This window comes from Brachycentrus maculatus, unplaced genomic scaffold (assembly GCF_059751285.1).
Source record: "Brachycentrus maculatus isolate JH-2025_06_01 unplaced genomic scaffold, ASM5975128v1 h1tg000496l, whole genome shotgun sequence".
Classification (NCBI taxonomy): Eukaryota; Metazoa; Arthropoda; class Insecta; order Trichoptera; family Brachycentridae; genus Brachycentrus; species Brachycentrus maculatus.
The window spans coordinates 848,139-863,248 of NW_028281243.1; the positions used below are offsets into that span (position 1 = coordinate 848,139).

Below are 15,110 nucleotides of genomic sequence, written 5' to 3' on the forward strand. Positions count from 1 at the left end.
CAAAAAAATAAAAAAAATAAAAAAAAATAAAAAAACTTAAAACATGTATTTATTTTGTTTGATAAAAATACCTTACAGATTCTCTGTACTGTAATCCGAACGCTCCACTAGTCCAAACAAAGGGTAAATTTGTTGGCATTTGAATTATATCCTGTTGCACCCTATTAATTATTATTTTGTTTGTAAATAAAAATAAGACAACACCAGTGTTGTCTTATTTTTACACCACAACGCAGAAACGCACCATAACACCACAACACAGAAACATCCTCTCACTGGGTGACTGCCAAATAAATAAATAAAATAAAATAAAGTAATGATAACACAGCTAGTGAGTGATTCAGGGTGGAGTCGTACCTTCTGCATCTTCTGCATGTGGTGCTTCTCGTGCGCGGAGAGGTCTCTCAGGCGCACGAGCGTGTCTCTGAGGCGCGCGTTCTGCTGCTCCAGCTGGCGCAGCTCGTACGCGCTGGCCCCGCCCTCCGCGCCCGCCGCCTTGGGCCCCGCCGCGTCCAGCTCCGCGCGCAGCAGCTGCAGGTCCAGCAGCGCCTCCTCCAGCCGCTCGCGGCTCGAGTCCAGCTCCAGCTGCAGCGACTCGGCCTTCTCCTCGGCCATCTCGCGGTCCAGCGCGGCCATCTCCGCCGTCTCGGAGAGCTCCGCCATCTCTTCCGCGTGAGCGTCGCGGGCCACCTGCGCCTCGCGCGTCTGCACGCAAACAAGCCAAGAATATATAACTGGGATATTTAACAAGTAAAAATATTAAACAATAATAATAAAGGGTTAAAACTAAATAATATGGAGATTTTATTAGGAAAGCACTTAAAAATAAAATCCCTTTAATTAACAACCAGATAAATTTTACTTAAAGTTCATTATTTGATTCAACATCGGTTAAGCAAGATTCGTCAATATCCAATTCAAACCCCGCCCACTCCTTTCATCCTACGAGTATATAAGCTGTTTTGATTAATACGTTTGACCTTAGTGCATGTTTAACCTCGGCTCGTAATACATGTCTGTTGTGAAAACTTTAGTGCATGTTGGTCTTCGTGTCGACCAAAAATCGCAAGTGTTAAATATTTTGTGTAGTTTTAAGTGTGTAAATGGTGCTATGGTGGTGAAGGGTGGTATTGTTTGCATGCTGTAATAGTGATTGTCCTGAAGAAGAGACGGGTACGTCGCGAAACCGGTAGACATTAAAATCTCGGTGAGTGGTTATATACTAATATTATTAACATTTTTGTAAAAAAATAAATAAGTAATCACAAGTGTCAATAACTGGGAGTGCCAATAACGCCACATTAGTAGACATGGGCGATCAAATAAAATATAATTAAATAACTGCACTTGTCCATGAGTGAGTTTTTTTTCATAGTCAATACTATAAACAAAATATTTTCTTGGATAAAAAAATATATTAACTTTGTAAACATGATTTATATAAAAAAATTCCATGTTTTATTTCACAGGTTTTCTTTGACAGCGTCATTACGATGACGTCACACAAACTTTGTTTTAGCCAGGCGCCATGGCATAGTTGTATATGCTCGACTGTGAAATTGGCGTCGTGTGTTCGATTCCCGCCAATTGCAATGTAAATTCAAGAAAGATTTATTTTCAATTGTTCTGGGTGTTTGTGATGCATTTTTAACATTTACCTTCCCTATCCTTACTATCCTACCTGCAGACAAGCTTCTAAAAGTAGAGGCTTTGCGGATTATTCCTTTAAAAAAAAGTAAAATGCCATGGGTAAAAACAGAAAAATAATCTGAAGCATGGTTTTAGTTTTTAAATTCAACCACAGATGGCAATTCAAGTGCCATTTTAGAAAAAAAATATCACCCGGCTTTAGTTATAAGTGTGAGTGTTCATTTACACCCACACATACTACTTTGATGAAAGTTTTGTTTGGACGACTATATACCATGTACGGCTTTACTCCCGGACAGGTTAAAAGAAGTCGTTACATAATTCGGTTTTTGGTTTCAATTATATAAAGCTTTTTGGTTACGTAGCGTATTTTTAGCTCATAACATATTTGGCAATTTGATGTCAAAAACATAAGCTAGAAAAAAATATAAACCGAGAAATAGTAACGAATACTATCTTAACACATTGTTTTCGAGAAACGCTTAAAAGCGTCTTTTACATACCGTTGGTAGAGAGCAAGAGACGCTTATAAGCGTTTTATTTGCGTACTTTTGGTAGAGCTAAGAGAGAAGCCAAAAAACATTGTACAGGTGGGAATTGGTTTTGCGGTTACTTGTGATTTGTTACTGAGGGTCAGGCGGCAGACTGGCCAAGTATAATTAGGTTCGGGGTTGATGAAAAAACCGCCCGACAACAATGTTTAATCGGGTAACCGAAATAGTATCAGTTATCCATTAGTCACATCTCTACTATACAGGTGCCCTACCTCAGCGCGTGCCCTCTGCAGGTCCCTTTGGAGGGCGGCCTGCGACTCCATGATCTTGGCCTTGAACTCTGTCATCTGGTCCAGCTGCAGCCGCAGGCGCTCCAGCTCCTTCAGCTTCTCTCGGTCTTCGAGTCTCCGCAGTCGGAGTGTGTCCAACTTCTCTGTGAGATCTTCTACCGTCGCTTTCAAATCCACAATCTGGAACATGGTATTTCAACACCATTAGATTGAACAAATTTTCTTTTGTAAATTCAAAGCATGTCAGATATAAATTAAATACTACTTATAATTTTTTTTTTTTTCAAATAGCATTTTTGACTGTTCATTCATTAATTCAGCAATCACTTTGTGGTAATATTTTCAATTTGATTTTTACTAGGTAAATACCACTACATATTTCTAAAAATCTATTGTGACATGTTTGTGTTTTGATGCATTCCGCATCATTCTCACTCAACACTGCATGTGAAGCTAAGACTAAGTGTTACAATAGATTTTAAGAAATAGTGGTATTTAGTAAGTAAATTTAAATTTAAAAAATTCATCACATCGCTCACTCCTTAACAACGTCATATATCAAAAAACTTAATTTTTCAGGAGATCGTTTTTATAGTTTAAAAATATAACGAAATGTATTGAAAATGAATATCAAGCCATTTATTGAACTTTTATCAGTGCAACAGATCTTTTTAGGTAAAACCTGAATGTTTTTTCTCCATTTGAAAAATATTTAGTATTTAAAAAATAATAATTAAGCAATACCTTTTCTTCAAAATGCAAAAACAACACTTTCTCCTCTGTAGCGGGTAAATATTAAGTTAAAAATATGCCGCTTTTCTGGGATATAGTACATTTCCTGGGCATTCCGAAAACATGCACAACTGAAAATTTACAATTTTTGATATATAACATTGTTGAAAGGAGTGAGCGACATCTTAAATTCCTTCGCTAATTAATCTATCTCTATCGCGGAACAAAAATGGAACTGGATACGTCATGTGGCATGTATGTCTGAGGATAGATGGACGAATGACTGTAGGCCTAGAGTAGGACGCAGAAGCGTGGGTATGCCCCAGACAAGATGGTCCGATGACATTAAGAAAGTGGCGGGCCTGCAATGGAAGAGAGTCGTGTCCAACAGAAAACTCTGAAAGTCCAAGAGGGAGGCCTTTGTTCAATACTGGATACAAGAAGAAGGCTGAAGTAAGTAATCTATCCTTTGCCCTCAACTTCTAACCTGATCATACTAACTTTGACTTCCTTATTTTGATAAATTTTATGATTTCACAAGCATACAGTACATATAATCATTCATACTTTAACTCATTATAAAATATTTTTTGTTTCCACACAAGCGCTATCTGCACACGAATTACAAACAGCTATATAAGGTAAAAATACTGATCACATACAGCTGTTATCACTACTCTATTTTTGGTTGGTCGGTAGATATTTTTTCTTACCAATAAGTCCGGCAATGTATCTATTCAATTTCAATTCAATTCAAACCCTTATCCGCACCCCAATGGTGCATAGGGCACTGCATTACATAAACACAGTGTTATCTTGATCGTTAACACGAAGGAAAGGTGATAAGCCCTCCGCTTCAGGTACTATAGGGTAATATTGAATAAATATTAGAATGAAAAAATCACTTAGGTTTATTTATTTGACCACCCCTGGGAATCAATTCCGGGACCTCCAGAACGGTAGCCGAGCGTACTGACCATTACACTACGGAGGCGGACGAGATATCTTTACACAGAGTCTTTACAAAATAAATGCATATAATTTTTAAATTAAACTATCCTCAGTACCTCCTGCTGTGCTTGCAAGAGTGCGATCTTGTCCTCGGTGGCATCTCGCGCGGCAAGCGCGGGCGAGGAGGCGGCCTGCTGCGGGGAGGTGAGACTCTGTCCCGGAGTAAACTGCGGGTTGAGGGTCTCCACGAAGTTAGTCTGCAACAGAATGAGTACATGATCTCTAAGCAAGTCTCTCTGTACGGTGCTGCATTGTGTTGTTGTCTTTCTACGTCTTAGGACCGTGTGCTAGGTTGTCAATAAGGATTTTTATTCCATCGCTTCTTAGGATCGTGACAGATTTGGGTCGAGAAAAAAAATCGCAACTTGTGAAAGGGATCCATAATAGAATGTCGATGAATAATGGTTGAGTGGGAAATGCGATGACTGGGCATTTTCTGCAAATGCCTTGGCACTGTTCCGCATTTGTCTGCTGGGCTGGTCAAGGTTGTGGAGGCATCTGTGTACTGGTCAAAGTTAGTTTAGAATCGGATCTAGTGAACGAGTAACTGAACTAACTAACTACTAATCCCTTTCACTGCCTACACCGGGAACTTCTAGAAAATTGGTGGTGGGTTTAAAAAATTGTATTTATGAGATTGACAGTGTCAGGGACATTGATCAAGAAAATTTAATTTCAGAGTAAAATCGGGATGCAATTTTGTTTCACATTTTTCAATAATTTTCACAAATCAGTTCACAAAATACAATTACTTTGCAAGAGAGGTCTGTTAGAAAGCCTAGATGCTTCTGTATCAGATCTAGGATGGAGTTGGGAGCTTTCAATGATTCCTCATTACACTACAGTCTGTTCATAGTTATTTTACCTCTAGTTGTTCTTTTATTTTTAATTATATACTGCCAAATAAATCATTTAAAAAAATAAAAACTAGACGTAAAAAAATAACTGTGAACAGACTTGTTTTGTAGTATACAATTGAATATAAATACATATAAAACACTTGTATAAGACTACTTTTGAGTTTAGAAATATAAACACGACTAGTGTCGAGAACTAAATATGTTAAATTGTTGGTTAATATATCCAAAATTGAATTGAATTCTACATTTATTTATGTATATGTTAATACGTGACGCGTTTTGTCTTATTAAGACATTATCAAACACTCAGTGTGTTTGACGTGATCACTAGAGTGTTTGATAATGTCTTAATAAGACGAAACGCGTCACGTATTAACATATACATAAATAAATGTAGAATTCAATCCAATAAACCTTGTTTAATTTTTTTTTTCTTTATTTAAAATTCTTTTGCATTACATAAATTCAAAAACAAAAAATATATATAAAAAATAAAAATGAATACAAAAAAAGATCCCACAAAGGCATGGCCTGTGTGTGGGTATACAAAATAAATAGTCATAGTACAGGGTATAAGGGTATAGGTTTCTAAGTATAATTAGTTAATACAAAATACAAAAAACTTAATTTAAATACAAAAAAAAATAATAAAAAATACTTAATGACTCTCAGGGAGCAATTTTTTTTTTTTTTTTTTAATTAAAACTTAAACATAAAAAAGATGACAAAGTAAAAAAATAAAAAGCTAGCGATCATGTGCTAAATGAAAAAGGAACTTAAATCTGTCAATATATAACCCAACAATTCAATATGAATTCTACCAACTGTCTGCAGTTACAATACATAAACTAAATATGTTCTCGAGACTAGCCTTGTTTACATTAATAAACTCAATAGCGGTCTTATACAAGTGTTTCATTTAAAATTCAAACTGAGAATGAAGATAAGAATGGAAAGTTACCTCTACGAAGGCAGCTCGGTGGGTCTTGGTGGCGGTGTCGGGCGTACCGGCGCGGTCGCTAGGCGACTGCAGCGCGGCTGCCAGCGACTGCCTCGAGCCCGCGAGCGACTGCCGGGAGCTGCAACAAGCCACACTCGTCACCCACCGTCACACACTCGTCACCCGCTACAGCGTACAGGAGGTGTGAAGCCGGCACAGATACAATGGCGTGCAGAGCTAATTACTAATTACACACTGTTTTCCTTACAAGCTGATACGAATTACACCTAAGCGGGAACAATTTCAGTCAACTTTGCATTCTCACTGTATGGTATGATACTTGTACAGCGAGACCCCACATAACACTGTTTCAGTATTGGAAATCTATGTGTATGTGTTAAGATATAAGTATATACATGTTGAGGTGACCTTGTTTAACCCTTTCCGGTCCAAAAAAAAATTCCATCAGGTCCACAAATGATTTACAGCATTACAGGGTAAAACAATACATCCAAGTTTTTTAACAAAACTACACTTGCATTAAAAAAAAAAAAAAATCTGAATGTATACAATCTTGTCTCTTATTATTACATTTTATATCCATCTAATGTATGATATCGGTGAAAACAGTCAATGCAAGGGCCGGGCTTTCTCTCGTAAGTGACCCAAATGTATCGGGTTTCTTTCCTACCTCCAGGAATTTTTCGTTGAGCGTAACATTTTTCCATACACGTGGGCTATTGTGGATGGAATCGTCATCACTGCTGCTCACATGGGCATGGGTCGAGTGTAACTGATGCCGGTAGCCAGACATCCGAGTGACGGGTACTGAGCCAGCCCCCAAAACAAACCTTTTGTATCATTCTCAGGTAGAAAGTTACACGTTCTAGTGTTTATAAAAATCATTGAATCCTCGTCCCAGCATACTGCACACTAAATACGAGTAAGAAAAAATATGTTTGCTTGTATTTTAACACTAAACTGATGAAGAAAAAAAATGTCGAATGACATTCGACATAGGACTCACCGGAATAAAGTCGATGTCGAATGACATTCGACATAGGACTCACCGGAATAAAGTCGATGTCGAATGACATTCGACATAGGACTCACCGGAATAAAGTCGATGTCAAATGACATTCGAAATAGGACCGGAAAGGGTTAAAGCTTATTTTAGTACTGGAACATATTGGAACTGATCCTCTGTGTTAAGTGGGTCTAACTGTATACATATAATATTAACAAATTACAGTCCAACTTGGATATAAGAGACCTCGGACATAAATGGAACCTCTTTAAAAGACAGCTGGGGTAAGGCACAGGTAATTGCAATCATCTGTAAAAGAAAGCATAGATAGAAAAATGTCTCAGTGCCTTGGAGTTTCTTATATCCTGGTTCAACTGTATCTTTATTGGTTGATGTTTAAAATAAATTGCTGACTGTTGGAAACATTAACAGGTCTAAGGAGAGGGTGTAATATTTAATACTAACTACATGAATATATATATATATATATATAGTAAAATATCTACACATCTTACATACTTTTATTATTACTTATTTTAAAGATTTTTTAATAGTACAGTAGAGTCCCGAAAACCCGTCTTAATGTGGCCCTCGGGTGGCTGAGTTTATGAAAATGCCGAGTTATCTGTAATGTGGATAAAAAATAACAAGTAACAGTGTTTTCTCAGAATATTCAGTACTGTGCTTGTATGCATCGTTTGCTTGAGATTCAACAGAGAGTAAATTGCCAAAATACCCTTACACAAAGGAAAAGTAATATGAATGTGGACAAGATATAGGGGATGCAAACCATACGTTCTTTCAGTGTCCGCTCACAACAGAGAAGGAGAACTTTCTAAATAGCTTAACACGGGCAGGAATCCAACTCCCCACCCAAGTATCCACCCTTCTTTCTAAACCTAATTCTAGAATTGCGGGCATAATTTCTAAAATGATAAAGCTTAACGCATTTAAACAATGAAATTTTGTATTAATTGTTATTATTATTTTCTATAATTTTTTTGTTTGTAAATAAAAATAATACTTGACACTGGCAGAAATATCTTTTCACTGGGTGACTGCCAAAAAAATAATTTAAAAAAAAATTAATAATAAGTACTTCATTTACTACATTTTACTCATTAGCCTTTACTTTATTACTATATAAATATTAAAATGAATGAATACAAAGTGTAAAGTAATTTGTCTGATCAGACAGACCTCAGAAAAATACTTTATGAAGGCATAAAGCAGTACGTAATGAAAATTAACTAGCCAACTTTGTAAAAACTGGCTACTTTTCTGAGTTATCCAGACTGCCGGGTTAGAAAGTGCCGAGTTTTCAGGACTTTACTGTACTTGTAGCGTCATCTGTGAACTTTTATCTCTAAGTTTTACTACCTGATTTGATATACCTATTGATAAAGTGAGAAACGCAAGTGTGGCTGAAAATTGTTCCATATCCCAACTGGCTGAAAGACAACTATTGTAGAGATAGAAAGGCGTGAAGATGCCGAGTCAGATCTGGAGAGTTGGTACCTGGACACGGAGAGAGAAACGGGTTTGCTAGAGGGAGCCGGGGACGTCTTCCTTCTCACTCTGGTGGTGCGGTGTCGGGAGCAGCGTCCATAGAGAATTGGTTAATACATGTTTATACGAGGCTATGACAGCTTGTATTATTATTTCACAATCAATCCTGACCAGATTTCCTACAAATTTATTATATCTAACTTTCGCTTTCGGTTTTCGAAGACAACTGCCATTTTTAGTAATTTTTTGCAAGGAGCAAGTAACGGTTTTGTATACATAGGTGTCCTTCTTCTTCTAACCCTTATCCACACCCAATGGTGCATAGGGCACTGCATCGTATTGACGCAGTGTTATCTTGATCATTAAAGGTGATCAGCCATCCGCTACAGGTACCAGTCCGGGGTTATATTGTATAAATATTGGAGTGAAAAAACTTATATTTATTTGACCCCCCTGGGAATCGAACCCGGGACCTCCAGTACGGTAGCCAAACATGCTGACCGTTACACTACGGAGGCAAACATAGGTGTCCAATGTAACTCAAATTATTTATTTTTTACATACATATTTGTACTTCTAAATTTAGCGAGGAAAGAGTTAAGAAAGATTTTTTAAATGCTAGCAATTCTGGATAAATTGACAGTGGAATGTCTCTTTAATCTACAAGGGTCTAGCTTTGACAATATTTCTACATTACTTGACACACTGATCTATGTTTTAATTTTTTTTAATTGAAAATTATGCCACTACACTGCTATACAATATTGTCGTTTTATAGAAACTATGGGGTTATACTGTGTTGGGTAGTCCGCGACTAGTACTGTGTACTAATCGTGTACAACAACAGTGTACTCAGTATACTCACGTTGTTGGACGAGACCTTTGCGCCTGTGTTATACTGTTCCGTGAATGCAAACGTTTAAAACAAAAACATAATTAAAAATAAATACCCATAGAACAATATTCAAATCAAGACTTGGGTAAGTTCATTACTACCTTTGACAAATTTTCTACTGCAGGTTTTTTACTTCAAATTGGACATTTTAAAAACCAAATTGTACATTTTGCCAATCAAATGGGACATTTTACAAAACAAATTGGACGTTATATTGTATTTTATATAAAATGTTTGAGTTTTTAAAAATATATTCATATCAGTACCACATATACCGTCAGTGTGAATACCTGCCCACATCTTTTATTCTTAAGACTAGCGAGTGCGTTTGATGTCAAGTTGGCAATACTGCGCGGCACGCTGTATAGTCTGTGGTGCACGCGATGTGTAGTCAAGTTTTCAGACAAGATTTTCAATACCACTTAGAATATATATTTTTAAAAATTATTAAATACAATATAACATTCAATTCGTTTTGTAAAATGCCCAATTTAATTATTTCAAATGTGCAATTCGACTTGCAAAACATCCCATTTGAAGTGAAAAAGCTGTATTAAAACAAAATAAGATTACAAAACAGATTTTCAATTAATTTTAAAAAACTTTGTGTATATTGTAGTACATTTCAGGAATTATTTAGGTATGAATGTTGAAAAATGGTCGATAGCGGTTTGGGTTTGATTATAATCTTCAAAATAAACTTCCAAATGTAGATCAATTTGACACAAAGTCCTTGTTTCTGAGATATTTGGGTAGAATATAACTTTGAGTGGAATCGAGCATTATCCATACATAACTAGCGGAATCGGGCATTATCCATACATAACTTTTAGTGGATTTGGGCATTATCCGTAACAGCATTCTAAAATTTAAGTAAATACCGCAGATCATGAACAAGGAAATCAGTTGCCTAAAAGTAAATGTAGCAGCTGAAGCTTTTACTGGTCAAATGGCCGACTGAAATACAGACAAATCGAAGTACTCTGATCGTGGAATGAGCAAAGCAAAACCTTTATGTGATTCTACCTTAAAGATGACAATGAACTTGGAATCTATGAATAGCTGTAACAGCAATGGGGCCAGGGGACGATCAACTAGATTGTCAATGTTTCCGCGAATGTTGCTCACTGATGCAATAAATTGATCATTACAGAGGCAATTGAAGTGAACACAGTGCAAATTTTGATTTTAAGGCAATCTTCTCCTCTCCATATTTTGCAAATTTGCTGTTAAATTATATCTGTTTTTCATGGTATAGTCAAGAACCAAGAATTTTCTTCAAATTTGGCATTTAAAACATTAAATAGTGTTCCAGCCTTATAAAGTACTAAGGAAACACATCACAACTGTGATTTATTTATCTAAAGTAACATGCAGTGCCATTTTTGCGATTAAGTTGGTCACATAACATGTTTTTTTTTCAATTTTTGATCGGATGATATTGCAGAGGTTTTTAAACTAAAATCAATAGATCAATTAAGTCGAATTGACATTCCACATTTGCGCTGCAAGTAAGATTATCAATCACGAAATCACACTGACAATCTTTTATTGATGGTGACTAAGAAAACCATTGCAATAGTCCTACCCGATATCAGTCCTAGTACGAGTGATGCTTTTTTTTCTGACCAGCACTGTCGTGACGAGATCCTTCGATTGAGAACTCATCGCGGCGGGAGACTCACTACACTGCGACAGTCTAGATTGTTTGCCGTTCAAACTGTCCAAAAAAACTTGAGATAACTTCAGAGAAAGCGCCGTGTCTGATGCGACTCCGCACGATGAATGAGAAGAAGAAGTTATCGGCTTGGGAGGAAGTCGACCCACTACAGATATCACCAGAGTGGTATTTGTCTTGGGTGCAATGCTGATCGTCAAGAAGAAGAAAAAAAACACTATTAACTATTACATTTGGACTTTCTGGTAGCATAATACTTAATCCATAAAGCTTGCTTAAGTTAACTTAATCTATAAAGTATATAACTCCATTTGAGCTGAGTTTACAGAAGAGAGTAAATACATTATAATCCAACAGTGAAATGGCATAAAAAACTGTTTTTATACCATACATCATACTAATAATAAAATAGTAAGTAAAAAAAGCTAACATCAATTATAACTTTAAATGTTTCACTAAGATCCTTTTCTACTCGCACCAATCTGACTGTGAGTAGTTTAAAATTTGAAATTTTTAGTAAAAAAGTATCAAGATCACACAGAGTGTGAAAAAACTCAAACTGTTCGCCCTGTGGGTATATTTCACACATACAAATAACAAAATTATATAAAACAATGGAAGAGGTATGTGCAATTTACATATCCCGAAAAAAACATGATACTTCAAATATTTATATAACAATGTTTTATCTTAAATAATAAAGATTACATAATTTATTTAAACGGATGACAATCACATCGCCTTCTCATGATTTCATGCCCTCATGACAAAATTACAACTGATGTATGTGTGAAATGGTTCCAAACACAATAAAGTATACCATAATTTTTTAAATAATTTTTAGACCATTTTGAAAGATTTGAATTAACAAATTTGAAAAAAATAAAAATAAAAATTAGATAAGGCTTCAATTTAAACACATTATAGGTTTTTAACATTTTAAAAGATAAAAAAATAAAACCGAAACTTATATTACGAGGCTCGGTAAAACAAGATCGACTCTTGTAAATCCAGGGGACCAATTTTCAAATGGATGTCAACATCGGTTTGAAAAGGCCCTCTGGAATAAATACGCAGAGATGAGTACCTGGAAAGACGTGAGCGAGCATCATCGGGGCTACCGCCTCCTTCCACTGGGTTTCCTTCATCGTCCAGGAGTGTGAGCTGCGTCAGGCGCACAAACATTCCGTAGTTCTCCTCACACTGCAAGCGACAAGGGTGAGCGTGGGATGTGAATTATAGATATATCTAAATAATCTAAATAACAGTGGAATTGAAGGGTATTTCCCTAAAATTTATTTCCAACTGTTGATAGTAAATATGGAAACATAAAATTAATTAAAAATTTATTATTAGATTAAAACCAATATTTTTAGCTTTTCCACTTTTTTATTATTTGACCAGCGACCGGGTTTCGTCGTTACCGACATCATCAGACTGGTGACATCCAGTCTGATGATGTCGGTAACGACGAAACCCGGTCGCTGGTCAAATAAAAAAGTGGAAAAGCTAAAAATATTGGTTTTAATCTAATAATAAATTAAAAATTCAATTCCATCACGAAGTGTCAGTGGATAATATAAATCTATTAATTAAAAATATAAAGAAAAAACAAATATATTTTTCAAAAAACGGGGGCTGGACATGGGGAGCGTAACTTGAGATTGCCAGCGAGCTGATTTTATATCATCTCTCCAGAATTATGCTATTTTATTTCTTTGCTGGGGTACAGGTAAATCTGGCAGGTAAAGGCCCATTTTCGTGTCTGTACTAGGTATGAGAGAATTTACAAGGACCCATTTATTGTATCTGTACCAGGTATGAGAAAATCTACAAAGGCCCATTTTTGTGTCTGTACCAGGTATGAGAAAATCTACAAAGACCCATTTCTTGCGTCTGTACTAGGTATGAAAAATCCACAAATGCCCATTTTTGCCCCGTATGTAGTAAGTGCAAATCGGGCAAGGGTTAACCATGTACAAAATCATGTGTAATAACCTGTTAACCGGGCAGGACGTATAAATACGTCGAACGTAAATATCGGCAACGGGTAGGACGTATGTAGTCCTGTAAATATATGTTACCCCCTGGAGCGGGCAGGACCCATATTTTCGAACAACCAAGGTAATTAGTCATCCATGCATGTTTCGACATGATTTTTTTTCCATTTGTTTGTAATTTTGTATTTTCCTTTGTGATTTATATATAAATAAATGAAAATTTATATATATATATTTATATTTCATAGTCTTTTCATATATTATAAGTATAAATAAATTATATGAACTTACGTTCACCAGCGTGACGTACTGACACGTCCTAGTGAAAGAGTTGGCGCCCGTTGTATGTTGCGTAATTAAAAAGTGAACTCCCCGGTTAACAGGTTAAAGATGCAGGGTGTGGATAGGCTTACCGTAAAGTAGGCGTGGCCTCGGATGGTGCCGTTGTTCTTGCCCTTGGGCTCGTCCAGCACCACGCCCACCCAGCGCCCGGTGGCGAAGGTCGGGTAGCCGCAGTACGCCACGGTGCCCGACACGCCCTTGCCGCCTACGCGCACGCGCTGACCCACGCGCACACTCTTCTCCGGAGACGACATCTCCCTGAACACACAAAATCCAATTTACCATTTAATAAAATAAATACAGTGGAACCTCCCACAGCGAGTAATTTGCAAAACAAGTAAAAAAAATATGTGAAAAAGTTGCTCCCTTAAAGGTGGGGACTATCCTTCACATTTCATCGTAACGTAGGCGAGCGTCCGACTTCGGATGGAGCACTCGGAACGCTGTACTGACTATACGAATGCTCGCATCGTTATATGTTACGTCACGACGAAATGACTCCGGTCAGTCCCCACCTTAACGAGCGACATTTCGCATAACGAGTTACAGAGAGGGGAAGTCCCTTTTTCACGACATTAACTTGTGAGCTGGGACTTCCGTGTCGGTCAAAACAAAAAATGTTTCGCATAACGAGTGTTTCACTTAAGGAGGAAGATTCCGGAACGAATTATGTTCGTTATGAGAGGTTCCACAGTACAATGACTCAACTGAAATCAGTGTTTAATGCAGCAGTGAGATAAATTTTTGGAATTTCTAAATTCAGTCACATCACCCCACTACTTCACCAACTGCACTAGTTACGCTTTCCCAAAAGGGTAGAGTGTAAACTCTATCTACTCATGTATAAATCAATACATAATATGGCTCCAGAGTATCTGAAAGAGCTGTGTATTCCAGACGAATTGGTCGATAGACGTCTCACGCTTTAATCAGCTAAAACTGCAATGAGCAAAGTGATCTTACCGGCTGGTGTGGCATTCTTTTCTCTCTGCCTACCCCTGCGGAGAAGCGGTGTTATGGTTAGGTAAGCTTGTTTTTATAAAGAAATATACGAGTCTGTCTCCTCCCATAGTCGACTTAAAACTATCGAGAGAACATGCCTTAACAATTTTAGAAACAATTTTTATAAAATTTCCACTATTGAAAAATGAGAGCAGTATTATGTAGAATAAGAGGTAGGTGTCTGCTATTCATTTATTTTTTAAATTACCGACTTTCTACAACTAAAGGAATACAATAATATGTAACATTGATTTATGACATACGTTCCGACAGTAGGCGATGAATCATTACTATAAAATTAAGTACGTGTGTTACGTGTGATATATACTATTTATTATAATTTATACTCACCTTTAATCTATAAATATTTTATTTAAAAAAAAACTGCAATTCCGAATTCGGCTATAATGACGTTTTCATTTAGGAATTTTATAGCTGCCAAAATTTATTTAGAAACGTCAGAAAGCTGTTTTATCTATGCACAATAAATGTCAAATAAAAACTGCGTTTCGTTATACGGTAGAGACTTCACGGTTCAAACCGAAATTATAATATGTATATTTTAGTACAAGATACCTAGATATTTTAGAGAAAAATTTTTTTTAACGTCTTTCTATCGATTTAATGAGTATGTCCTTTGCAAAGCCGGTTGCAAATTTGAAAATGTATGGTATTGACAA

The 15,110-nt window shown here is 36.6% G+C and overlaps 1 protein-coding gene across 4 annotated transcripts in view; it reads right to left on the minus strand.

The window, feature by feature from the left end:
* DCTN1-p150 (dynactin subunit 1) overlaps positions 1-14,867 on the minus strand; it is a 31,676-nt gene extending 16,809 nt beyond the window's left edge. Inside the window, exons 1-9 of one of the 4 annotated variants that reach the window (XM_088272376.1) lie at positions 14,782-14,867; positions 13,500-13,686; positions 12,174-12,289; positions 9,379-9,411; positions 8,523-8,582; positions 5,999-6,116; positions 4,234-4,374; positions 2,417-2,614; positions 358-705 (exon numbers count right to left, since the gene is read on the minus strand). In XM_088272376.1, coding sequence (XP_088128502.1) covers positions 358-705; positions 2,417-2,614; positions 4,234-4,374; positions 5,999-6,116; positions 8,523-8,582; positions 9,379-9,411; positions 12,174-12,289; positions 13,500-13,682 — 1,197 coding nt within the window. In that variant the 5' untranslated portion in view covers positions 13,683-13,686; positions 14,782-14,867. Of the gene's footprint in view, positions 1-357; positions 706-2,416; positions 2,615-4,233; positions 4,375-5,998; positions 6,117-8,522; positions 8,604-9,378; positions 9,412-12,173; positions 12,290-13,499; positions 13,687-14,781 lie in introns of all 4 variants that reach the window. The other 3 variants (XM_088272378.1, XM_088272377.1, XM_088272379.1) reach the window with 3 other exon arrangements.
* Positions 14,868-15,110: the final 243 nt, after the last annotated feature.